The 27,043-nt window shown below is 41.9% G+C and overlaps 2 protein-coding genes across 3 annotated transcripts; one reads left to right on the top strand and one right to left on the bottom strand.

The window, feature by feature from the left end:
• The first annotated feature begins 10,371 nt into the window (after nucleotides 1-10,371).
• Nucleotides 10,372-16,252, top strand: LOC121980907 (protein SET DOMAIN GROUP 40-like). Of its 2 annotated transcripts, XR_006111676.1 has the most exons (8): nucleotides 10,372-10,608; nucleotides 10,684-10,834; nucleotides 12,741-12,872; nucleotides 12,970-13,110; nucleotides 13,197-13,418; nucleotides 13,894-14,565; nucleotides 14,640-14,703; nucleotides 16,127-16,252. XR_006111676.1 is itself a non-coding variant. In XM_042533180.1 (7 exons), exons 1-6 carry the CDS (start codon nucleotides 10,418-10,420, stop codon nucleotides 14,518-14,520), a joined length of 1,464 nt encoding a protein of 487 aa, XP_042389114.1. In that variant the 5' UTR covers nucleotides 10,372-10,417; the 3' UTR covers nucleotides 14,521-14,565; nucleotides 14,640-15,014. The 2 variants fall into 2 exon arrangements, 1 of the variants encoding a protein (XP_042389114.1); XM_042533180.1 differs by lacking the exon at nucleotides 16,127-16,252 and having other exon boundaries at nucleotides 14,640-15,014.
• Nucleotides 16,027-16,740, bottom strand: LOC121980908 (probable E3 ubiquitin-protein ligase ATL44). Its single transcript, XM_042533182.1, has one exon. It carries the CDS (start codon nucleotides 16,694-16,696, stop codon nucleotides 16,151-16,153), a length of 546 nt encoding a protein of 181 aa, XP_042389116.1. The 5' UTR covers nucleotides 16,697-16,740; the 3' UTR covers nucleotides 16,027-16,150.
• Nucleotides 16,741-27,043: the final 10,303 nt, after the last annotated feature.

Consider the following 27,043-nt stretch of genomic DNA (forward strand, 5'->3'; position numbering starts at 1 on the left):
GCATAATTTATTAGTCGCTAAAGTGACCAAATTTAAAAGTTAAGATATTAATTAAATACTATTAAATTATTCATGAGTATGTGATGCTATGAGATGATATGATGAAAATACTTAAGTCTTATCATGAATAATTTAAAGTTCAGTGATTATAAAATAATTAAGAATCATCCAAAGGTTGATTACTTTATTTTATGATCATAAATATAATTATGGTTAATTTATATAGTTTATTAGATATGTTTAGTATATCCAAAGATAACAAACATATTTAATTAGAGCATATTTAATTATCTATTATATAAAATGTTATTTAAGCATCAATTATGTGTGTATATTGTAATATCATCTAATGGAGAACTTCAATATGCATTTAAAGTTCATATGAATGTTATCTAAATTTTGTATTATAACTTATGAATCAAAGCATTGAAGTGTGAACATTCTACATATTTTGCAGCATCAACAATTGCTGCTTTTCATTTGCAAACTTCGTCAATTACAATGTTTAATAGACTTAATTTTTCTAAATGGAGTGAACAAATCCAGTTACATTTAAGTGTTTTGGATCTTGATTTGACACTTTTTATAGATAAACTTGCTGCACTTACTGATACTAACAGCACTGAACAAGTATCTTTCCATAAGGTTTGGGAAAGATCAAATATACTTAGCTTGATATTTATGCAAAGCAGACATCATTAAGTTAACAATCCTTAAAATTCATGATGCTAATGAATTTATGAAGTTTGTAGAATATATATCTCAATCTGAATTTGTTGATAAGTCACTTTGTGGGAAATTAATGAGTATGTTGATCACCATGAAATTTGATGGTTCTTATACCATGCATGATCATATTACTCAGATGACGAATACTACAACAAAATTGAATTCCATGGGAATGAAATTGAGCAAAAGCTTTCTTGTGCAATTTATTATAAACACCTTGTCTCCTAAGTATGGTTCATTCCAAATCAATTATAATACATAAAAGATAAATGGAATGTGACGGAATTGCAAAGTATGATTATTCAAGAGGAAGCGAGACGTAAAAAATAAAGAGTTCACTCAATTAATTTTATAAGTCATCCTAATACCAGAAAGAAACTAAGAAACAAAAATACAAAGGACAATAATAAACACTTAAAGTTAAATGTGTCATCTGTCTAAAATTAAAAGAAGGGACAAAAGAATGATAAATATCATTTTTATCACAAGCATGGACACTTTCAAAAAGATTGCCAAAAAATGAAAAGCTTGGTTTGAAAAAAAAAAGGTAAGCCTAGTACTTTTGTATGTTTTGAATCAAATTTAGTAGAAGTTCCTTATAATACACAATGGATTAATTTTAGTTGTACTACTCATGTTTCAAATATAATGCAGGGATTCCTTAGAATCCAAACCATAAAACCAAATGAAAAGTTTATTTTTATGGGAAATCGAGTCAAGGCTCCGGTAAAGCTATTGGAACTTATTGTTTGATATCATTTAAATCTTTTTCAAACTCTTTATGTTTCTTCTGTTAGTACAAATTTAACTTCTTTATCAAAACTTGATATAGTTGTTGGATACTCATTTAAGTTTAAAAATAGATATTTTAGTTTATTTAAGAATAATCACTCTATTAATTCTGGTGTTCTTTGTGATGACTTATACAAATTAAAGCTTAATAAGTTGTTTGCTGAGACTCTATTAACCTTGCATCATAATGTCGAAATAAAACATAGTTTAATGGATGAAAGTTCAACTTACTTGTGGCATAAATATTTGGGTCATATATCCAAAGAACGATTACAAAGATTAGTAAAGAATGAATCCTTCATGATTTGGGTTTTACTGATCTAGATATTTGTGTAGATTGTAAAGATGTTGGCGGCATGAAGATAGTCCGGTCGGGTTTTGAACCTTTTGAGCTCTGGTGAGGTTGGTGGTCCGATTTGCCACTTCGTTAGGAAGGGGGCCCGCTCGGGAAGGTGAATATAAAAGTAAAATTCTTTCCAATGCTTATTGGAAGAGGGTAGCTTATTGAAGAAAACTAAACCGGGCCGAGCCTGGAACATGTAGGTGCCCAGCTCGGACTGTTTAGGGTAGTAGAAATAGTAGAAGACCTCCGGTCGGAGGGGAATGCTATGGATTTTGAATAAGACGACAACGCCGCATAGAAGGCGGAAAGTGTTGGGGACTAAGCTTCCGAGCGGAATGCCGAAAAAGTTGCAAACTTCAATGATGAAGGGATGAATGGGGAGTCACAGACCGGCAGTGAACTGGTCGCGGAAAACACAAAAGGCTCCGTGCGGCGGTTTGTGTGGCCGAGCGGAGGGAGTGGGTAAGATAATTTCGAGGTCAGAAGGGATGTCAAAACTATCTATCAGAATGTCGGCGTCGCGCCGATCGAATCGCGACTCCATGGTGGTATACCATGAGCCGAGGGCTTGGTCTTGTGGCTAGGAAGAGCTAGCCATTGTCCGAGCGGATGAAATCAAAAATGGCGAAGAAAGGTAGAGGATAGGAGAAAGAAGACAGCAAACGAAACGATGCCCCGAGGATCGAAACTCGGGAAAGAAATGCAGAGGAAACACAAGAAACAAAGAGAGAAAGAAGGAAAACCTTATAGAAAAGAAGGGGGATCGATGAAGAACGCCGGATCACCGGAAAGGGAGAATCGGAGTCGCCGGAGCACTGAAAACGCTGAAGCTTCTGGGCACGCGAGAGCAGAAATGCGGCGAAGGCGGAGAAAGCGAAGACTTTATAGGGATGAGCCCGAGCGGCCTCCACCGTCGGATTCAGGTCGCGAGAACCGAAGCACGCATCGGCCCGTCCATTTCAAATCGCCTCGGTCTCGTCGCCTGCGACGCCGCCGCTGTACGATGACGGCAGCAATGCCATGTGACATTCCACCACGGGAGAGCATTTAATAAGCGCCTTATCGAGGCACAGAGTGCGTGCTTGGCCTTAATGACGGAGATTGGCACGAATTTCGAGGAGATCCGAGGGATAGGGGCGTTGACTGAGGCCGTAGTTAGCACCACATCAGCTGAGCGGAGGGTGGTTTCTTGGATGAGCCACTCGGCTAAACAATCGTCCAGTCAGTCGGACTAATCGCCTCCTTCGACTAGACTTGAAGGGGAGGCAAGTGATCCGGTGGTCAGAACAGGGACCCCCCTCTCAGGGAAGTCAACGCCACGTGGAAGTCAAAGGGTCAAATGGCCGACCGGAGAAGGGGAGACCGGTCGGCCGAACGGGGTTACAGCGGAATCAGAAACAACCCGACGGGGAGTCGGGTCTCTGACGCTCATGGGGAACGGGGTCGTCATTACAGTGAACAGTCAGTAGAGCACACGACCGGGAATCTCCCGAGCGAACCAGCACATACGACCGGCCGGACGTGAGGGGACTGCCGACCGGCCGGACGCTCGGCATAGGGTAAGAAGAGACAAAAGGACAAGGGAACAACTTCTGACAGCAGATATGCTCAACGACCAGGCCATACGCAGGATCTTACGACAGAGGGTTCCACTGTCCCATCAGAGATGTGCTCGGACTGTAGCGGTATGGTGTCAGGTAAGCTCTTCTGGCAAGCCCATACTGAGGTATGGTGAGAAGACACGTATTTGCCTTGGTACGTGTGTATAAGCCTCTTCCTGGCTCTATATAAGGGTCCTCATTCTTCACCGGAGGTACGCATTCTCGCATATTCGAAGCCACCTCTTTGTTGTCCACTTGCCTGACTTGAGCGTCCGAGGGTCGTCGCCAGGAACCCATTCCCGGCTCGACTTCCTTGCAGGTTCGCCGGAGGTCCGTACGACCGGTTGTAGGTCCACGTCAGCAGTTCGGAGAGCGTCATGTGCCCAGCGTCCGTTGATTCAGCATTAGGACAGGATCAGATATCTTGCTTGCTACTAATGATCTTAGTTTATTACATGAGACTAAGAAATTTCTCTCAGAAAACTTTGAAATGAAAGATATGGGTGAAGCATCCTATGTGATAGGAATTGAAATATTTCATGATAGATCATAAGAAATGTTAAAGTTGTCTCAAAAATCATATATTACTAAAGTTCTAGAAAGATTTAGAATAGAAAAATATTTTGCAAGTATTGTACCAATTCTGAAAGGTGATAAATTGAGTCTTATGCAATGCCTAAAAAATGAATTTGAATGCAAACAAATGAAACAAATTCCTTATGCGTCTCTTGTTGGAAGCTTAATGTATGCCCAAACTTGTACCAGACTAGACATCAATTTTATTGTTGGAATGTTGGGTAGGTATCAAAGGAATCTAAGATTGGATCATTAGAAAGTTGCAAAGAAAGTTTTGCAATATTTATAAGGGACTAAAGAATACATGCTTACTTATAGGAGATGTGATCATCTTGAGGTGATAGGATACTCGTATTCAGATTTTGTTGGATGCTTGGATTCTAGAAAATCCATATTTGGCTATTTGTTCCTCTTAGTTGGAGGAACAATTTTATAGAAAATTGTGAAGCAATCAATCATTGATGCTTCAATTATGGAAGTTGAGTTTGTGGCTTGCTTTGAGGCCAACATTCATGGATTATAGGTACAGAACTTCATTTCAGGACTTAGAATAGTCGACAATATTTCTAAGCCGTTAAATTTTTTTTATGATAATACTACAACAATCTTCTTTTTTTAGAATGCCAAGTATTCAAAATGTGTTAAACACATGGAAATAAAATACTTTATCGTTAAAAAAGAAATTCAGAACTACCCAAACAAAATGTGCCAAGTATTCAATTGTGTTGGACCGCGTTGGCCGACTAGAAGGGAGGTTGAATAGCCTGCCCAAATAAAAAACAAAACTACCATTCTCGGACTTTCAAAAGAACACTTGCATTAATTAAAGAACGAACTAAAAAGGTAGAGGCACATGAATTTTTACTTAGTTACAATCGAGGAGGTTGGTAATTCAAGGAATGAACCGCACTAGTATCTCCTTCAGGCGGAAAAGCATCTTACAACAATGATATACAAAAAATAGAAGCTAAACTAAAAATGGAAGAACACAAGTGCTGGTTTGCTAATTGCTTGAATGAATGAATAGCCTTTGGATAAGGCTGTATTTATAGCCTTGGTCGGGACGCCTGGATGGTTCTAGGCACCTGAGAGGGGGATAAAATTTTATCCCCTTCGCAATGGATCTCGTTTGATCGTGATATAGTCAAAATCCAGTTTTGGGCGCCCAGAATGGGTCCAGGTCCGGGCACCCGGACCACTAAAGTCAACCTAGTTGACTTTTGGTCTGGGCCCTCTGCTCCGGTGCTGCTCGCCTCAATCCGACTCTTCCGCTCCGGCTCCGCTTACTTGGGTGATTTCAGCCAACCGAAATAAGGCTCACCCGAACCCAATTTCGACATTCTCGAACCTTCCGCTCCGGCTTCTCGTCCCTCGGAAACACCGCCGCCTCCTTCTCGTCCTTCCGCGTACTCTTCTGTAGCACCTCGTACCTCAGACGCACCGAGCCCGTTGGCTCTCTCCCGTGTCGTCATTCTCACTAGCTACGTCTTTTGCTCGACTCCCTATGCTCCTAAGCTCATGCACACTTAGACACAAGGTTAAAACACAACAGGACCTAACTTAACTTGTTATCACATCAAAACAACCTTGGGATTCCAACAATCTCCCCCTTTTTGATGTGAGCAACCCTAAGTTAAGTTAGGGTAAATAGATATAAAAGTAAAACAAATAATATTGCAATAAAGTATAAAAAAATAAAAAATAAAAAATTGATCATCTACCTCCCCATAGACTTAACCTTTTCCTTTTCCCCCTTTGATCACATAAAAAAAATGAGATTCCAAGAAAAATCTAAGGGTTATAAAAATTTTAAAATTATTAATATCATCACAAATTTGCAATAACTTTAGCAAAAAAAATTAAAATATTTTTGAGAACTTTTCTAAGTAAAAAAAATTTAAAGCAAGAAAATTTTCTAAGTTAAAAATTCTACGATTAAAAGGAATTTTAAGAAAATTTTAGAAAAAAATGTTTGAAAAACAACTTTTTAAAGCATTATTTATTTTCAATTTTAATGCTTTATCAGTAAGTTAATTAAACATTTTATTTCAATATTTTGACTTTCAGGCAGTGACAAGACACTAAACCTTCTTGGTTATTGGAGCAACAACCACTTTCTTAGACAAAGCCTCATAAAGAAATTTAATGTTTAATTTTCTCGCTGAAAGTGCTAAGTCTAATTTAGAGTTTATTTTAAACAAGACTTTGGAACCCAATATAGGTTCCAGCCAACTGATTAACTAAGAATTTCTTAGGGACATACTTGTTTGAAATATTTCTAATTTATCCCTTGTGATATCTAAAATACCAGTTTAGATTAGTGAATTTTCTAAAGCTTGTATTTGATGAACATGTATGATTTTTTAAGTTATCTACTTGTCTTTTCAAATTTTCATTTTCTAATTTTAATTTGTCTAATTCTTCTAATGGGCGAGATTTAGCTAGAATTATTTTTAAATTTTTAATCTCTTTTTCTAACTTACAGCAATCCTTAGTTAACAATTTAACAAACTTAAATAATTTATCGGGAGAAAGGGATCCTACCTGACTTACCTTGTCGATCTCGTTATCCGTGTATCCTCCTGAATTGCTGCTTTCTTCTGACGTAGCTCCCCCTTCATTGATGCTCTCGATGCTCATTTCAGACGAGCTTGAATCGTAGTCCTCATCTTGATAACTTGCCATTAATGCAAGTCTGGAGAAGGCCTCGACTTCCGATTTGGACGACGTATCGTCCCACGTTGCTTTTAGTGTCTTGAATTTGTTCGATTGGACAGGCTTCTTTCCTTTGTCCTTGTTTCTTAGCTTAGGACAGTTGTCCTTGACTTGCCCTTCTTCGTTGCAATGGTAGCATCGGATCATCCTTTTCTTTCTACCCTGCGAATGGTTAGTTTTTCTAGATTTACATAATTTCTTAAATCGTCTTACCATCATTACCATTTCTTCATCGTCGAGAGAGGATTCTGACTCTTGTTCGTCTCTCGATGCCTTTAGGGCGATGTTGTGCTTTGGCTCCTTCGTACCTACACATCTCGATTCATGCACTTCAAATGTGGAAAATACTTCTTCTAAGGAAATAGTTTCTAAGTCCTTGGATATATAAACAAACATCTACTATTGATGCCTATTTAGTATTTCTAAGAAATGAATTGAGTGCGTACCTTAGTGAATCTCGGTTACTTACCTTTTCTATGAGATTCGAAAGTCCGGTGATAAGCTCGTTAATTCTTGAGTGCAGATGCGCCACTGTTCCGTCTTCTTCATGTCTCAAGCTGGTGAGCTGGTTGCGAAGTAAATCCCGTCTTGCGAGCTTGTCTTCGGACATCCCTTCATGCAGCTTAAGGAACTTTTCCCACAGTTCCTTTGCTGAGTCGTAGTTGTCAATCCGGTTGACTTCTTATGGCGGAAGGATGCTCAGTAGATGAAATTCCACTTTGTCGTTTGCCACGTAATCGACCTGCTCCTTTTTCGTCCACTCGTATTTTTCTTTGCCCTCTAGTACTACAAAATCAAATTCTATAATTAAAAGTAAATCAAAGTCAATTTTAAAAATACCTGCATTCACTTTTTCCAGCTGGCGAACTCCCCCTCGAACTTCAGTGGATATATGTTTGGTTCGACCATTTGTTCGGTGCTTCGATCGGCAGTTAGTCCTCCTGAAGCGTCCTAGCTCTGATACCACTTGTTGGATCGCGTTGGCCGACTAGAAGGGGGGTTGAATAACCTGCCCAAATAAAAAACAAAACTACCCTTCTCGGACTTTCAAAAGAATACTTGCATTAATTAAAGAAAGAACTAAAAAGGTAAAGGCATAGAAATTTTTACTTTGTTACAACCGGGGAGATTGGTAATCCAAGGAATGAACCGCACTAGTATCTCCTTCAGGCGGAGAAGCCTCTTACAGCAATGACGTACAAAAAAAATAGAAGCTAAACTAAAAATGGAAGTGCACAAGTGTTGGTTTGCTAATTGCTTGAATGAATGAATAGCTTCTGGACCAAGGTTGTATTTATAGCCTTGGTCGGGTCGCCTAGATGGTTCCAGGCGCCTGGGAGGGGAATAAAATTTTATCCCCTTAGCAACGAATCGCGTTTGACTATGATCCAGTTAAAATCCAGTTCCGAGCGCCCGGAATTGCTCCGGGCGCCCGGACTAGTCCGAGCGCCCGGAATGGGTCCGAGCGCCCGGAATGGGTCCGAGCGCCCAGACCACTAAAGTCAACCAGTTGACTTTTGGTCCGAGCCCTTTGCTCCAGTGCTTCTCGCCTCGGTCCGAATCTTCCGCTCCGGCTTCGCTTGCTTGGGTGATTTCAGCCAATCGAAATAAGGCTCACCCGAACCTAATTTCGACCTTCTCGAGCAACCTTCTGCTTCGGTTTCTCGTCCCTCGGAAACGTCGCGCGCCTCCTTCTCGTTCGTCCGCGTACTCTTCCGCAGCACCTCATACCTCAGACGTACCATTCCCGTCGGCTTTCTCCCGTGTCATCCTTTTCGCTAGCTGCGTCTTTTGCTCGACTCCCTATGTTCTTAAGCTCCTGCACAATTAGACATAAGATTAAAACACCGTAGGACCTAACTTAACTTGTTGATCACATCAAAATAACCTTGAGATTCCAACAAATTGAACATATTAGCACCCAAATTATGATTGCAGATCCATTAACTAAAGGACTACCACCAACGACATTTAATGAACATGCCATAAGGATAGACATTATGAAAAATTGTTAATGACTCCATAATTAAGTTTATGCTCATTTGTATGATTCTCAGAGCTCTTTGAATGTTGTTTCTGATACATTAATGCATCATGTTTTTCTATGTTAGTATGAATTATGTCGTTATTAGCAAGATTTGTTTCTAATAAAAATATTATAGATGGACCATTATGTTGTGTCTCATTTTAGTTCAAGTATATAACTAATATTGTGATACATAGAAGGAAGTATGTCAAACTAATGATGTACAACTGCCATGATCCTTATTAGTTTTTACTTAATGATGGTTTATAATTGACCAATTTAAGAAAGGATTTATTTTACATATTATGCATTATGTTTGAAGTGAATAAAGTTATATAGTTAAATGGGAAAATGTTAGAAATAATTCCTTTTTTAATTAATACCCATACATTTATTTCTCTATTCATTCATATGATTTTATTATGATTAAATAGCCATAATTATTATTAATGACTATATTTATATTGACCAATGAAGAGACAATTCTCTTCGTATTCATGCAAATAAATTTAAAGGAAAATGAAAATATCATTCTCATATTCATGTAATATGAGAATTAATGTATTGCATTAAGAGATAATTGAATATATACATTGATGGAACGTATAAATATAGCAAAAGATGATTCGCTTGTCCTAACGCCTTTACCAACTCATTCCTAGGCCAACACGGATGAGATAAATCATGAGTGACTACTAGCCATTAGTGCAATGATCAAAATATGGAGGAAGATATGCTCAGACATGCTAATGGAATGTGTAAATGAAAAGTGACAAAATGATCCTCTCTCTATCCAGTATATAGATCTTTACTCCATTAAAAAAAAGGTAAATAAGAAGAGAAGTCAAGATGGAGAAATATAATTATTTAAGAAATTCTAATTTCTTCATACTTGAAGGTCATCATGAGTATATTTTACTTTTAAGTATCATATTATAAAAATCATTTAGTTCAAACCTTGGGTATTAATAAGGAGTATACAATAACTTAAATTACATATGCATGAATTTGCAGATTCACATTCATAAAAATATATGTTAAGTTAATAATGATAACTTTGAAGCTCACGCTAAGGTTGGTAGCACGATTTGAGTGGAAATGAATTCGAAGTTAGAACACCAAATCAAGTGGAGATGGAGGAACCCAAGAACAAACCTCATATCAAAGAGTTTGATGAACTTGAGGGAAAGAGAGCCAAATCAAGTGATGCTTAGAGTTAGTTTAGTAGCCCACTTTGCTTGTTCATAATAGAAATATTAATGTTAATATTAGAGTTCTTACATTTAAATTAAGGATGTTCAAAATTGAAAAAAATAAACAATTAAATCTATATTGAGATTTGTTATTAATATCTACTACTCATGATGTTTAAGATTAGTTTGTTGAGAGTTTCAAATTATTAAATATTTTTCACACTTTACTTTCTCTGTATCTTACATTTTCCTCGATTTCAGGCTCTTTTTGTGAACCAAATGAAAAAAAAAGAAAATCAAAAGGTAATTTTTAAAAATATTTTGGGACTTCATTAATGTTAAAATGTTTTTTTTTCTTTTTAAAATTACTATTTAAACATTTTGTTACCTAGTTAAGCTACGAAGGGGAAGGGATAGGCGGAAGGGCGACTCAAGTCTCAAGATGGCTAAATCCGCCGAACAGGATTGCATCGCCGCCCTCCTCCGTTTGGCGGCGCAGCTGGGCATATCCGATTCGCCGCCCTCTCCATCGCTTACTCTCTCCACTAACTCTGGCCATGCTTCTTCTTTTACCTCCTCGTTTCCTTGTTTGGGTCATTCCCTTTTCGTCTTCTACTTCCCCGATGCCGGCGGGTAAGTGTTTCGTTCTTTACTTGCTGCTATTTTCTATTGCTCTTGAATTTTCATAATCTTCCTTTTGGTCTGCAGCCGAGGACTGGCCGCTGCCCGAGACCTCGAGAAGGGCGAGCTGATTCTAAGAGTACCAAAGGCTGCTCTTTTTACAACGGATAGCGCGATGGCTGATGCCAAATTGGCGTCTTGCCTTGAGAGGCATCGACATCGCCTCTCCCCCGTTCAGGTCGGCTCGTTTCATTAATTTAGATTTTGTTCCATTTCATTTCTATGTTCTAGTGTTGTTTGCATAAGATGGAATTATTAGACATAAGTATGCAGATGAAGATGTTCGAATTTAATGGATGAATAAGTTGAGAGATAGCCCGACTATCAACCACTGCAATTTCTTCTCAAGGTTGAATCTTTGTTGGTCATCCTTGATCCAGCTAACTGCATAGACAAACTAATCCTTCTCAACCTGAAACTGGATCTAAAATTTTGCCCTATGCTTGTATTTTGAGAAAGCACATATGTAAATGATGCTGGATAAAAGAGCAGGGAAAAAAATAGTAATTTATTTGGTGTTGTTATGGAGTAATACAAGTTGAATGTGGAAAACTGTCTGAATCCATGATAATTAAACGCTCCTTGCATGTTATGCTTATGTAGGATATCTGACAATTCTATGGACACTCAGTTGATATATTGTTGCAAAAGCACTCTAGCATTGTATTAGACATTTGAACTTTTGAAGTATTCATCCTCTTGGGTATTAAACACTGTTTAATGAAATGTGAAGGAGAATAGAGTAAATCTGATGGTTGAGATCTTTTGTAAAGAAGGCAATATGTAACCCAGTTTCTGAAATCTTTTGAAGGATACAGATTAATCATGTGTGTATGAGAGGCACATATGCACGCAATAACAAATTGGATCACTAGTTTTGCATGTGAGAGTTGTGGACCATGAATTGTCCAGGACCTCTGGAAATGCCCAATTCTACAAGCACAGACCTTTTGTATCTTATTATAAGCTCTCTTGGTTATATGATAGCTATATAGCTTTGCTTTTTCTTTTTCCTTTGTGTGTGTGTGTATGTGTGTGTGTTTGGGGGTAGATTATTGGAGAGTTGATTTAGGGCATACCCCGATAAAATAAAATATATTTATCACAATAGAGTTTGGTGAAACAACCTAAGAATAGCCAATCATATTGGTCATCAGGTTAATGTCTTATGCGCAAGAGAACTTTATTGGTTAAAAAAATGGCTATCTCTTGTTATATTATTTTGAAGTATATAAAAATAAAACAATTCCTGCTTGTTAGCTTCTGCTTCTATTGGTCTGAGTACATCTGACTGACCAAGTAGTTTTAAATCTCATCTAAGACCTTCTAAATACCTGTCGAGTACTCGAGTTATTGTGTTTGCCTAAATGTGCAAATGGAAATGCCATCTAAACTTAAATTTCTGTATCTTATGTGGGTTTTCCCTTTATATTGGCACTATGTTGGATAACAAAGAAAAATCGTACAACTGAAATCATTTGTCATCAAACTAATCTATTCTTTGCCCCATTAAATCTAACTGCATCAGAAAATCCCTGAGAGCAGGTTTCATGGTCAATCAACTATGTCTATCCTTTTACAATACAGTTTATTTAGCATTTCAACTTGACAAGTTTACTAAATCAAGTTCTATAATATAAAATAAATTGTAGTTTCATCATTTGTGGTGTTGAATCAGAAATCTCAAATACATACTTTTGTGGATTGTATATCTATTTGGATTTATGCTGTAAATTTTTTAGTTATATATACAAGACTTTTCATAACATATCTTGTAAACTAGCCACATAGCCATTCTATATAATTGTATCTTATGAGGCCCCTAGGGCGTAGTACAGACGGTGGGCGCATGACATCTCTGGCGTAATGGCCAGAGGTTGATTCTCAAAAATTGACGACCTGGGGTTTACCCCACCATGCGCTTGAACCTGCATGTACCTCCCTCCATATTCGTGGGGCCGGCACTAGGGTGGCTGTTAATGTAGCGGATCTACATCTTATGAGAAGTTAGACCGTTTCATAAAACTTCTCTCTCCTTCCGAAATTCCTCTTATTTTTATGACCAACTAATGGTTCATTTTCAGATGCTAGCAGTATCCCTGTTGGCTGAAGTGGGAAAAGGAAGAAGTTCTCAGTGGTACCCTTACTTGGAGAATTTACCTCGTAGTTATGATACATTAGCTAACTTCACCAATTTTGAAGTTAAAGCTTTTCAAGTAATGTTTGGTATAGTTGTTTCCCTTGTTTTCTTGTAGTTTATGATTGTCTAGCATACTTATGTGCCACCAAAAAGACTATTCTTATTATTGTCAGGTTGAAGATGCTATTGGAGCTTCTGAGAAAGCCATTGCTCTGGCAAAGTCAGACTGGAAAGAGGCTGTTGGCGTCTTGAAGGAATTGGACCTTAAGCCTCAATTTTTAACTTTTAGTTCCTGGCGTTGGGCTTCAGCAACTGTAGGTCATGGATCCTAAACCATTTTTGCTTATTGTTTCTTCCAATCACTTAATTATTAGTAATTTTATCTGTTTTCTGCTTGCAGGTATCCTCTCGGACATTGCACATACCCTGGGACAGTGCTGGTTGCTTATGCCCCATCGGCGATTTGTTTAATTATGCTGCACCTGATGAAGAACATTCTCCTGAAAACTCAGAAGATACACATCCTGATGTCTCAGTACTGAGGTTAACTGATGGTGGATACGAGGAAAGTAAAAGTTCATACTGCTTTTATGCAAGAAAAAATTACAAGCAAGGAGAGCAGGTACTTTGCTGACATGTTTGAATCATATACTCTTAGAGCCACCATAGTGTAACGTCTTCTAAGTTTTGGTTCTCTCCATAGATATTTTCCTTCATAGTATACTCTTCTTTTTTTTTTGAGCTTTTTGTTTGGTTAGTAAAATGAGAGAAAATAGGTTGAGATACTATGCACATGCTCAAAGCCAGACGATCAGAAGGGTTGAATTGATTAGATTTGAAGGTGTAAGGGATAGAGAGATCAAAAAGAGTTAATGTAATAAAAATAATTTAATTAATTTGAATATTGTTGCCTGTTGTACACCTCTATTATCACTCTGCTCTTAGGTTGAAGCTGGAGATGTTGTGATTACAACTGTTATGTCATTAGAAGTTTTGAATCATAAATGACTAATAGATTGTTGAACTTCTATGTTTTACACTTAATTTTTTCGCAACTGTGATTAACTTGGCTGTTGTACCTGAAATTTTCCTTTCAGGTACTTCTTGGGTATGGGACCTATACTAACTTAGAGCTTCTAGAACATTATGGTTTTCTATTGAAAGAAAATCCAAATGACAAGGTGTTCATTGACTTAAATGGAGGAATGTGCACATCAACTAGTTGGCCTAAAGATTCTCTTTACATCCAACCGGATGGAACTCCTTCATTTGCCTTGTTATGTGCTTTACGCTTGTGGGCTACTCCGGCAAAACTACGTAAGACAATTGGGAGTCGAATTTATAGTGGATCTTTAGTGTCGGTGGAAAATGAGCGTTTGATCATGAAATGGTTAGCTAAATGCTGCACATGTATATTAGGAAGGTTGAACACTACAATTGGTGAAGATAACAGGCTACTTAGCAAGATTGACAGAATGATAGACCAGTATTCTTGTCTAGGATCGACAGAGACTCTCTATCAGGACAATGAAATTAGGGACTTTTTTCAAGCACATGGCATCAAAGAGGAAGGGTATGATCATATTCAACTGCTGAAAGTTAGGAGGTATCTGGAGAGATGGAAATTGGCCATTGAATGGAGGGTGGCCTATAAGAAGATTCTTCAAAGCTGTGTTTTTTACTGTGAAAACATGGTTTGCTGCCTACCTATCAAGCATGCTTAACAGATAGATCAGTATATCATGGATTTCATTGGAGATATTAAAGATGTAAGTTTTTTTAATGGGCCGTACTTTAGTCCTGCAGCTGTTATTATTATTATTATTTTTGCTTGATAATCCAGGTATCATCTTTACCGACTCAACTAATTATGGAGGTGGACGGTCTTCTCCCAATTCGTCCATTAGGTAAATCCGGAAGCACGAGCAATTTCTTATTCAGCAGTCAACCACTTAGATTTTTCATCCATATTCAACTGACAACCAGCCAAACACTAGAAGAAAAGCAGAATCTTCTCCTGCTTTATATGCATAGGAATTGGATGTAACGTAATCATCTATAGAGGATCCAATGAATGTGCCCCTGGCATGGTGCAGCTGCAAAAGCACATTAAAAAAAACAATGAATGGAGATCATGCTTCAAAACTTTGTCCATCAACAGAATTATTGTATTTTATAGCCGCCACTTTTGAATTCTCAAACTGCAAACTTTACAGCATGGTTTCTAGTTTGAAGGCAGGCATGTAGGCCCCAAGCACAAACCCACTCCAATAATTACTCCCACCAAACTTGCCAAACTACATAGGGATGATTCTTCCCCTTTATTTTCCTGCTCCCACTTCTCATTTTGATCCAAGGAGAATTTAAAATCAAATAATCATACTTCCTTTTGTTTAGCTTCTTGGAGAAAATTCCATTTTCTTTTTCAGTGCATTCTGTTCTTTAAAAATCCACCAGCCAAGAACCGTGGTGGAGTAAAATATAGTCCAATGGTGGAGGAAGAGTTGCCTTTCTCATTCAAACTTAAAAGATGTTAAGATATAGTCCAATGGTGATTATGTAATCCATCACCAGAACAAACACTTCCATTTGTTTGAACTTCTTGAGGAAAATTCCACTTTCTTTTTAGTGTCATGCTATCTCGCTTCTTTAAAAATCCACCACCCAAGACCCTTGGTGGAGTAAATTAATCCAGAGGTGGAGGAAGAGTTGCCTCTCTCAATCAAACTTAAAGATGACTACAAAGGAGACTAGAAATGGCCAACTTCAGTTCATATTCAGATGCTTCAGCTTAGGTTGTTTTCCACAAGCTTTTCGTTTGATTTCTATGGTATTTTACAATCCTAAGACATCAATTTGCCAATAAATGACCTTGTTTCCCAAGTCGACATAAGTTAGTGGGAGAAGAAAATCTCGAGGAAAAATATCAATCAAACACTCCCATCTGTTCAGCTTCTTAGGAGAATATGCCTCCAGAACTACGGTGCACTGAAAGAACATCAAATTATCATTCTTTTACTCTTACTACTACATCCAAGACAATTGGTGGAGTAAAATACAGTACGGTGGAGGAAGAGTTGTCTTTCTCGATCAAACTTAAGATGTCAACAAAGGACTAGAAAATAATGGCTTTAGGTTTCTTGAACTGATGAAAAAGTTCTTTTAAAGCTTTAATCGGCATCTAAAGGTGCTTACATATTCCGGATGTTTCAAGTCAAAGTTTTGCTCGATTTTTGCGGTATTGAACAATACAAAGGCACCAATTTACAGAACAATGGCCTTGTAATCCATTACAAGAACAAACCCTAACCAGAGAGATGAATTTTACAGGTATTTTTAATGAAAAGGTAAAAGCTAGGGGAGGAACGTACCGGCGCTGCCGTCCTCTGTAGCCTCCGTCGCAGAGGCGGCGGAGGTGGAAGCGCATGAATTCTCGGAGCTCGCTCCGTGCCGCGGCGACGGCTGGGCAGCGGGGGCCGCGACGACGAGGACCCGGCGGCAGAAGGGGCAGCTGGAACGGGACATGAGCCAGGTGTCGACGCACCCGACGTGGAATCCGTGTCCGCACTGTGGCAAGATGCGGATCTCGTCGCCACCCACGAACTCCGCGAGGCAAATTGGGCACTCGGCGGGCTTCGCGTCCGCCGAGGCGGCGTAAGCGACCTTGGGAAGATCCCCGAGCGCCTTCTTCTTGAGCCCCTTGCACGGCGGCGCGGCGGAGGCTCCCCGGCGGAGCCAGGAGCAACGGGCCACGAGCGCGAGCCCGACAACGCAGATCAGCGCGCAGAGAAGCGCCGCGAGGATCACCACCACGTCGGAGTCTACTGCGAACGGATCCGATGGCTGGGTCGCCGGTAGCACATCGGAGTTCGCCTGCAGGATTCTCGCCGCCCGGGGCATTGGCGTAGCGAAGAGAAGGGCGTGCGCCTGTGGAGTGAGCTCACAGCTGTTGGGATTCGATATTAATTACCTTGAAATAAATAATAAAGTAAAATTTCCATTTTGCTATCTATAATTTACCATCTTTCTAAAACGATCTCTCAAAACTTTACAGAATACCTCTAAAATGTTCAGGATTGCTATTACAACTATAATAAAGGTATATCCTTTCTTCCTCCTTATTTATTATAACTTATTTTTTTAATTTAAAATATAATCTTTAATAATTAATTTTGATTAAATTACTTATTTTTTTCTTTACTATTTAAAAGTAATTTTAAGATTTATTAATAAATTTTTTAGTCATTTTTATATAAAAACATATATTGTCATGTTTCTTTTTAGTACGGAGTACCATGAGAGAATCTTCTATCTAAATTTTGGTCAGACAACATTAGAAAATATAATTTTCTTGACATTTTGACTAAGATCAAATATAATATCTATTTTTATCAATTTTATATTTAATATAAAAAATTAAATTAATTTTTTATATATATTTTTTAATAATAACTTTTTATTAGGATTCTCAAGTATCGCCGGGCTTGGGAATCCTTGAGCGTCACCAAGGCTTGAGGCACATGTAATGCACATGTACGATGATTAATTAATATTATTTCTTTATCGAATATTCAATTTTTATTTTTCTCCTCATGTCTATCAGAAGATCTGATATCCATACTATACTCAAATATCATATTACACTTATAATTTTTTTTTCCTATATATATATATATATATAATCAGTTATTTTGATAGTATTCTACAGAACCGTCTTTAATTCTTTATACTCAATTATTTAATCGGATTAAAAAAAATTCTTTCATTTCCTTTCTCATTCGGATGGAATAGAATGCATATAGAAAATTTGGCATCCCTAATCGACTTTATTTACCTTTTTAAGAGATCTATGTATGGAGTCTTCCTAGAACTTGCGGTAGCACCACCACAAACTGCAGCCACTATGTCGAATGACAGGCCTCACTTGCATCAAAGAGGTTGAGTATCTCAATGCACCTTCTGCATCGCTTTACAATCCCTGACAAGGAATACTGCAGCTCAACGTGACACATCCATGGCATTGAATGAATCTGCGATTGCAGATTCTGAACCTGTGAAAAATAAAGCAGTTGATGTTGTGCGAAAGTTGAATACACGGAAAGTTAAGAATTTGACGTTCATGTTGATCTTTTACGGACTCCGTTTGGATCTATACATAGATTATATTAGTATCGAGTCAGTCAGGAAAGGGATTCCTGACGTTTATTTTCTGACGTTCAAGTCAGTCATTGACGATGAAAAATAAAACAGAGCAACAAGAAGAATAAAGCAGAGTAATACGAAGACTGTAACACAAACAGTGAATATCACATACCTCCGTCAATGCTTGGACCCCCTTTTATATAGAGCTCCGGTAGTACGCATGTACGCTTCCGAAGACGAGCACGTTTCTCAAAATTTCTCTAAAAAGACTTATCAATAAAGTGTCCCTGACACGATACCTTAACAGGCCGAGCATATATCTGAAGTGACAATGGAAGTTTTCGTCGTATGCATGATCTTCTAGCAGTCCATGCTCAGTGTCGGCGATACCAACTCCCAAAAAGATGTTGATGAATATCAATATACTGTATCGCTAGGCCGAGTGGGCTGGCCGCTCGGCCTGTGATTTGCCGCTCTAGTGCCCCGTCCTATCGACCAGAACCTCGATATTCCTTTGTGTGTCTGTTCGACCGAAGCTCCACTCTGCCACTATCGAGACCTGTTGCTAGGCCAAGCGAGGGTAGCCGCTCTGCCGAAATTGAACTATGTCGATGTCAGGTTCTGCTGTTTTGCCAAGCGGGGTAGTCGCTCGGCTCGACTTCTGCTTGTCATCTCCCTTGAGTGTCGGTTGTTTGACTTCTCTTCATAGCGCAGGTGACAACGGGTTGGAGCCTTCTCCCCGGTCGAGGCATGCTTCTCCCGACCGGACGATGCCATCTACGCATTGACCGCCTTGAATTTGCCCTCCTTTGACCTCCATCGTGGTAGCAGAGGTGGGACCCCTCATTATCACCGCATCACATGCCTCTCCCTCAAATCTAGTCGAAGGAGGTTATAAGTCCGACTGACTGGACAATTGTCTGAGCAGTCTTCCACCTGATCGGCCTTCGACCCTATGTGGTTTATGTTTGGGATGCGACCGCTCCTTGTCGATCGGTCCATTGAAGTTTGTCGTTCGGCCGCAGATATGCTCCCTCAATTCGATCGGCACAACGAAGGTTTGTACTTATGAAGTCTTTGCTAGGACTGTCTTGGGCGAACGTGAGCCAAGTTTACGTCAACCAGATTTCTGGGAAAGCGTACAAATCTCTTCGCATTAAGATCGAGCACGCCCCCATGCCCTCATTAAATGCCGACCTGTGGTGATGCGCCACGTGTCCTGCTCTCTGTCGTCGCACGCCTGATGTGATAGGCGGATATCCGCTATGATGTGACTTTTGGCAGTTCAAATTCAACGGTGAGATCTTGGCCCAGGTTTCTGTGACCTAAATCGGACGGCTTCGGTCGGCCGTCCCCCAGGCTTATAAGCCCGTGCATGTCGCCACATTTGCGCACTTGAAGTGAATTCTTCGACGATGCTCCTGTGCTCCGGCGACATCCTTCTTTTTCACTCCTCCGACGACCTTTCCAGTAAGCTTTCTCCCCATCTCCCCTTATTTTCACGTCTTCCGACGTCTATTCTTCCTCGTCCTCGAGTTTTTCGACGTCTCAGTGTTCTGACGACAATTCTGCCACTTCATTCCTTCTCTTTCTTTCTTGTTTTGCAATGACAAGTTTCTCGCAGCCTCCCGTTGGCATCCAGAGGCTCTGGTACACCTCTACCGAGTCTCGGTTTGACGCCGACGATGCTGAGAGTCTGAAAGCTGCTTTTGAGTTTCCTCCTGAATACGAAGTTGTCCTTCCTTCTCCCTTCGATCAACCGAATTCTCCGTCGCCCGGCTGTATTTTCTTCTTTAGGGATCATTTTATCACCTGTTTGTGGTTTCCCATCCACCCCTTTTTTTCTTCCGTGTGTAAATATTTTCGACTCTTCCTTCATCAACTAGTGCTGAACTCCTTTCGACTGTTGTGCGGCGTGGTAGTTCTTTTTCGCCTGCACGACATTCCACTTACTCCCCGACTCGTCTTTCATTACTTTTATTATCCCAAATCTTCCGAGCCGGGGACTTTCCTTTTCCAAGCTCGAGTGAGTTTGATTTTTCTTTAATAAAATGTCAACTTCCAACAAACACTGGAACGAGTACTTTTTTTTTGTGTGCTTTCCCGAGCGATCGGATTTTCCCACCTCCTGGCAACTCGATGTGATGGCTCAGCCTCCATTAAAAAAGTACAAGAGCTGATCGGACTACCTCAACGTAGCTTCGATGTTGGCTGGTTAGAAGTATGACATCCACAAGCTGCTGCTGGAGGGTGTCCTTTATATCTTCGGCTTGAGTCTAATCTGCACCCAGTTTCCGTTCAGCCTAGGTATGCGACATATTTACTCCTTCCTTTGATTTTAACTGTTTTTTCTTCCTTATTTTTGCAGCCGAAGTCATGCTTCGGGCACGTCTGACCGACAAGGCAAAGCTCACGGATGCCACGATCAATGTGGTCGTTGTGGAAGAACTAGGGAGTCGCGGGCTGCAGCTGGTCAGCTCACAAGAGGAGCCGCAAAACGAGAGCGAAGCGGCTCCCACCTTGGCAAGTGGTGGAGCGATCGGTGGCTCCCCCGAACGGCATCCGGTCGTTCAAGTTGAGGTAGCATCAGGCTCAGCCTCTTCAGCAAAACCCTTGATTAGGCGCAAGAGGCACCGGGCGAAGACGTCATCGCGTTCTGCTACCTCAGCGATGCGATCCGTCAAGCAGGATGGGACTTCGACCCACACTCCAGTTCAAGAGACAACAACTCCTACATCATCTGACCGGACTCCCTCCCTATCTAGTCCGCCGCAAGGAACCGTCTGCGCGCCGCCCGTGGCCTTTATGCCACCAAAACCGAAGGCCAAGAAGTCGGGCATCTAACCAGCGTCTTTATCACGATCGTTCGGACGAGCTACTTTTGCACAATCGGCCCTGAGCGACCAACGCCACATTACGACAGTTCTTCACCTGCCGACAGAAGAATGGCACGAATCCAGCGTCGAGTAATGAGCTCCGGAGCACCAAATTATTATTCAGGGGCCGCTCGTCCAAATATGGGCCGATACCCGGGGTCGTGCGGCGATGATACCTCCAGGGGTGCTCGCGGACAACCCAGATGTCTATTGGGGTAAGTTTTGCATCTTCATAGTTTATTCCCAATTGGCGCTAATATTCGCTTCGTGTTGCTTGCAGTACTAGGTGGAGAGTCTGGCCATGTGCCAAAGGCTCACATTTTTGGAGGAGGAAATGAAGAAGATGAAGGCGTTAGGTGGCCAATCCTCCACCGCTCAAGAGCAAACAAACGCCGAGGTAGCCAAACTGCAGCCCGATCTGGAGAAGAGCAACAAACTGCTCGAGGTCGAACGGGAAAAGAGTTCAGGGCATGCCACTCTTCTTGCTCGGCTCAATAAGCAAGTCACCACCTTCGACAATAAATCGAGTCGGCCAATGCGAGAAAGAATCGGGTCATCAAAGACCTCGAGCTGAAGAATAAGGAGGCCCGGACCCTCACCCCAAAACTCAAGAAAGCTGAAGATTTTTTGGTCGCTAAGCGAAACAGGCGGTTGGCTGAAGAGGTTGTTCTTTGCAGCCAAAAACAATGAGCTGGTCACCTCCAAGGATGAGTTGGAAGCCTCCCGAGCGGTCCTGAAGACCTGCCAAGATACCGAGCCTAGCCGTTTCGAGGCTATGAAAAGAATTACCTTCGCTCGAATGCTTTCAACGAGAATGTCGTCGATCGAGCTCTGCGCCTTTTTGATCTAGCCATCGATGGGACGATCGACCAGCTTTGCGAGGGAGGTTACTTGTCGGCAGCTCTGACCAGTAACATCATAAGCCGGGACAAGCTTACCTCGTCACTACCTGATGACGTCCTGGACTACCTTGAGTGAGGCCGAGAACTCTTTTAATTTTGAGTTTCGTAAAATTTTGAAGTCTTAATGAATACTTGTCCGTTTGGACAAGGTTTATCTCCTTGTACATTTTTCAACTCTTTTGAGCATTGCAAGAACTTGTGGCCTCGTAACTTCGATCGATCGTCAGAGCATTTCTAAAAATAGTGCCGAACGTTCACTATACTTTGAAGACTTCGAGCTGAGTAGCCCGGGTTCATGGTCAACTATTCATCGATGCTTGCCCTTACTTAGCCAAGAGTTTAAGGTCGTCGCTCGACCGTCGAGGAAGATTATGCGAACACTGGGGTTTAAGGTCACCGCTCGACCATTGATGTAGACCCGGGTTTAAGGTCGTGCTCGACCGTTGATGACGACTCGAGTTTAAGGTCGCCGCTCGACTGTTGACATACACCCGAGTTTAAGGTCGTCGATCGACCGTTAATGGAGACAAGAGTTTAAGGTCGCCGCTCGACCGTTGATGATGACTTGAGTTTAAGGTCGTCGCTCGATCCCTGGTGGAGACAAGAGTTTAAAGTCATCACTCGACCGTTGATGGAGACAAGGGCTTAAGGTCGCCGCTCGACCGTCGATGGAGACAAGAGTTTAAGGTCGCTACTCGATCGTCAATGGAGACAAAGATTTAAGGTCACTGCTCGACCATTGATGGAGACAAGGGTTTAAGGTCGTCGCTAGACCGTCGATGGAGACATATTTCAAGAGACCTTCGCTTTTTATTCATATTTTGCCCTGCGTTTAGGAATCATACAAAAATATAAATTCATTCGCGCACCTCTCATCCTGGCCCTGTAGGGTTGGAGATGATTCTCGCTCTCCGACCGCTCTGCCCTCTTCTCGGGTTTCCGATCGGTCATAATTAATATGGCGGCCTTCATTCGGCTTGGGTGACTCTGGACTTTTCTTCGTAGACCAACCCCTAAAGCTTTCTGGTGACGACATTTACCTCCAAGCGTGGATTCTTCCGAGCGCTCCTAGCTTCAGACTTGACCATCTCAACATAGCATCACTGAGTGACCAATTGATCGCCTTTGACCTCACCCACCCGGTCGTCTACCAAGAACTTAATTTTTTGGCAATAAGTAGACACCACCGCCCGAAACTCATTCAGGGCTGGTCGACCCAAGATAACATTGTAGGCCAATAGTGCGTCCACCATGATGAAGTTTATAGTCCTAGTTCTCCTCAATGGCTCTTTCCAGAGCGAGACGGTCAGTCGGGCCTGTCCGAGCTGCAGTACCTCGTTGCCCGTGAAGCCGTAAAGTGGGGTCGTCATGGGCAGTAGCTCACTTCGATCAATTTGTAATTGATTGAACGCCTTCTTGAATATGATGTTCACCGAACTCCCTGTATCAACAAAAGTTCGATGAATAGTATAATTAGCAATTACCGCTCGAATGATCAGCACGTCGTCGTGAGGGATCTCCACTCCCTCCAAGTCGCTGGGGTCCAAGCTAATCTCGAGCCCTTTGACCTTCTCTTTGCTGCATCCCACTGCGTGGATCTCCAATCGCCGAACGTATGACTTCCTGATTCTATTAGAGTCGCCACCGGTCGGCCCTCCGACGATCATGCCTATTTCTCCTCGGGCAGTATTGATTCTATTTTCTTCTTCCCGAGTGGAGGGTCTATTTCGCTCGGCAGAGACTCGGGAAGGATCGACGTTATCCCTCCCTTGGTGCCGATCGGACCGCTCGAGCGTTCCTCTTTCGTACTCTCGTCGTCCGACAGACCGTTGCCTCTGTCGCCGATTGGGAATTGGAGATCAACAGCGGTATCCTCTGGGAGCTGGTTGACTAACGATTGGCGTTATACTGCGACAATCACGTGTGTTGTAAGTCGACAACTAGTGAAAGGAACAAAACATGGGCATCCACACCTTGCCTCTTGTCATCTTTGGCCGACCGGAGGCCAAATGCTGCGCGGCATGTGTCCTAGCCTCCTGGTATGGCCGCACTCCCTCCACTCTCGACCCTTTGGACGGTTGGTGGCTGCTTGCAGATAACCACTCAGGCGCCAGCGCGACCTCGATCGGTGTTTCCTTCTTCCTTGCTGCTTGGGCTTCTTCCATATTTATATATTCATTGGCTTTCTTGAGCAAGTGATCGAAGTCCTTAGGCGGCTTCTGGATGAGCGATCAGAAGAAATCTCCCTCGACGAGCCCATAAGTGAAGGCGTACATCATCGTCTCGGATGAGACTGAAGGGATGTCCATGGCTACTTGATTGAAACACTGTATGTAGGCTCGGAGCGTTTCTTTTGATCCTTGCTTCAAGGAGAAGAGGCTGGCGCTCGTCTTTTGATAGCGTCAACTGCTGGCGAAGTAATGTAAGAAGGCAGCTCGAAAGTCCTTGAAGCTGCGTATTGAGTCGTCCGGCAATCTTCTGAACCAGCGCTGCACCAATCCGGAGAGGGTAGTGAGGAAGACTCAGCACTTCACTCCATCTATATACTGGTGCATCGTGGCTTCATTATCGAACCTATCCAGATGATCATCTGGATTAGTCGATTCGTTGTAAGTCCCGATCGTCAGCGGGGTATAATGTCTAGGCAAAGGGTGGTCTTGTAAGATCTCCTCGGAGAACTGCTAGTTGATCCGTTCGGGCGATGCGTTGCCTCGGGGTGCCTTGCCCTTTCGTGTGTTCCAAATGGGAGCATCATCCGAAGACGATCCCCGCTCTTGATTTGCTTAGGCTATTTCCAAGGGGGTTTGGAACAAAGCGCGATGGAAGGGGATCAGCACGGGTGGTGCTTCCCCCTGTGTGTTGGTCGGCCTTCAGTTTTGCCCCCATACGGAGATTTGCTCCGCTCGTTCTTCTTACCCTGCTCGTCTGTCGACCGTCGGTGTTGTATGTTGCGGCGCTTGCCGATCGGCTAACGCCTGTTGTTGTTGCTGCACAATCATTTTTGCCACTCATGCTTGAACGAGCATCTCAAGCTCTTCCTGGGTGAGCATCACGGTGGTGAGTCGTTCAGCGTCCTCCATCTTCTCGGCTCGGATGCAGGCTACGTTCCCACAGACGACATCAAATATGATCTTGTCCGAAAGTCGAAGAGACGGAAAGCTGGGGATGTGACGCTCACGCTGATCTCTTGTGGACTTCGTTCGGATCTGCAACATAGACTACATTAGTGCCGAGTTAGGGAAGGGATCCCCGGTGTTGGCCCTTCGACGCTCAAGTCATTCACCGGCGATGAAGAATAAAGTGGAGTAACAAGAAGACTGTAGCACAAATAATGAATATCGCATATCTCCGCCGATGCTTGGACCTCCCTTTATATAGAGCTCCGGTAGTGCGTGTGCATGCTTCCCAAGGCAAGCACACTTCTCAAAACTTCTCTGAAAAGATTTGTCAGTAAAGTGTCCCTGACACAGTACCTTAACAGGTCGAACATATCTCTGAAGTGACAGTGGAAGCTTCCGCCGTACGATCTTCTAGCAGTCCATGCCCGGTGTCAGCGGCATCAACTCTCAAAAGGATGTTGATGGATATCAATGTACTGTACCGCTAGGTCGAGTGGGCTGGCCGCTCGGCCGGTGATTCATCGCTCTGGTGCCCCGTCCGATCGGTTAGAACCTCGATACTCCTTTGCGTGTATGCTCGACTGAAGCTCCACTCTGCCACTGTCGAGACCTGCTGCTAGACTGAGCGGGGTAGCCGAAGTTGAATTCTGTCGATATCAGGTTCTGCTGCCTGGCCGAGCAGGGTAGCCGCTCGGCTCGGCCGCTCGGCTTCTGCACGTCGTCTCCCTTGAGCGTTGGTTATTTGACTTCTCTTTGTAGTGAAGGCGACGGCGGGTCGGAGCCTTCTCCCCAGTCGGAGCATGCTTTGCTCGACCGGACGATGTCATCTACACATTGACCACCTTGACTTTGCCCTCCTTTAACTTTTACCGTGACAGCGGGGTGGAACTCTCATTATCACCGCATCAGTAGCACCTGATGTTTTGTTAGGACTACCAATCACCAGTACAAGTTGTCTTTTAACCACATTATTTGGTGTTGAATCTATAGAAAGAGATTTGACAAAATGGCAGGGATCGCCTTGTTGAATGATACTCCACTTCCAGTGTTCTTGTCGAACTTGAACATCAGTATTCCTTAGTTCCATAGAATGCTTGTAACAAATCATGCCAAGCCCGTCCGCATGATTGAGCATCCTTCTGAGGCAATCTGACTTCAGAACTTACAGAAACTGTTTAAGCTGTGAGTTCATCTTTTGTGTTTATGTTCTGCTGTGCTTAAGTCATCTTCAGTTATAGTGTCTCTTTTCATCCATTTCGATTTCTTTTTTCCTTCCTTCTCTTAGGGTCATGATCGCAAGGGATGTCCTTCAAGAAGTGCAGCCTGAGGATCAGCGAACGTTAGTCGGGGGCTGACATTGCCCGTCTAACAATCAAGTCAATGGATGGACAAAGGACCGTAAGGAGCTCGAAAGAAAAAGATGGAACGAAATAGCCTTTGCAAATATCTAAAAAGATCATACCTTTACCTACCTTACCCACCTTTGTAAAGATTTAAAAAGCCTCGGCCAAAGAGAATCCATAAGGGGACCAATTGGTGGATACTGATCCTGCATCATAGATGGTTAGAGGGTAAACATCCAAAAGAGTCAGTTAGGGGTGGATCTACTGTAGGACTAGGGGCCACACCCCTCCCCTCCCCAGAAGGCTAAGAGTTTGGATTGTCGAACGACCGATCACACTATCCTATGACGACGCTTTCATGGAACAAGTCATCCCACAGCTGGGAGATCCCACCACCACCATCCTAAATCACTCTAAATTTAAAATCCTAGATCGCTCAGTCAGGCTCCTCTATAGCAGGCCCCTAACGGGGCCATTTAGCCCAAAGCTAACTGGGTTTCTCCAGTTGGGAAAGGAGATTGGTTGAGTGTATCTGATCCTGAAAGATTGGTGACCTGACTGGGTTTACCTAGGCTGCATCATTGAGTTATTATAGGCTCTTGTTTATCGGCTTTTGATGTGATTTGCATCTCATTTTGAGTAGAAGGGACTTTTTGTCTCTGTACAGCTTGGCGCCATTTCTTGAGGGCCTTTGAGGTCTGTTAGTGGAAGATTAACTTCTTCATGTGGGTACCCATCTAGGGTCATTTTAAACAAATTTAACCTCAGTTTGAAACTTGTTGGGAAATTATCTCTGCAAGGGGTGCACTTATCCCTAACAACTTGACAGTCTACTTATAGTCCGTGATTTATATCTAGTCATATA

Source organism: Zingiber officinale, chromosome 5A (genome assembly GCF_018446385.1).
Source record: "Zingiber officinale cultivar Zhangliang chromosome 5A, Zo_v1.1, whole genome shotgun sequence".
Lineage (NCBI taxonomy): Eukaryota > Viridiplantae > Streptophyta > Magnoliopsida > Zingiberales > Zingiberaceae > Zingiber > Zingiber officinale.

Excerpts from the sequence above, each read along its gene's own strand:
- LOC121980907 (XM_042533180.1), top strand. The coding sequence starts at position 10,418 with ATGGCTAAATCCGCCGAACAGGATTGCATCGCCGCCCTCCTCCGTTTG. Across the intron at positions 12,873-12,969 it reads TTGAAGTTAAAGCTTTTCAA|GTTGAAGATGCTATTGGAGC; the intron begins GTAATGTTTGGT and ends TATTATTGTCAG. Across the intron at positions 13,111-13,196 it reads GGCGTTGGGCTTCAGCAACT|GTATCCTCTCGGACATTGCA; the intron begins GTAGGTCATGGA and ends TTCTGCTTGCAG.
- LOC121980908 (XM_042533182.1), bottom strand. The coding sequence starts at position 16,696 with ATGCCCCGGGCGGCGAGAATCCTGCAGGCGAACTCCGATGTGCTACCG.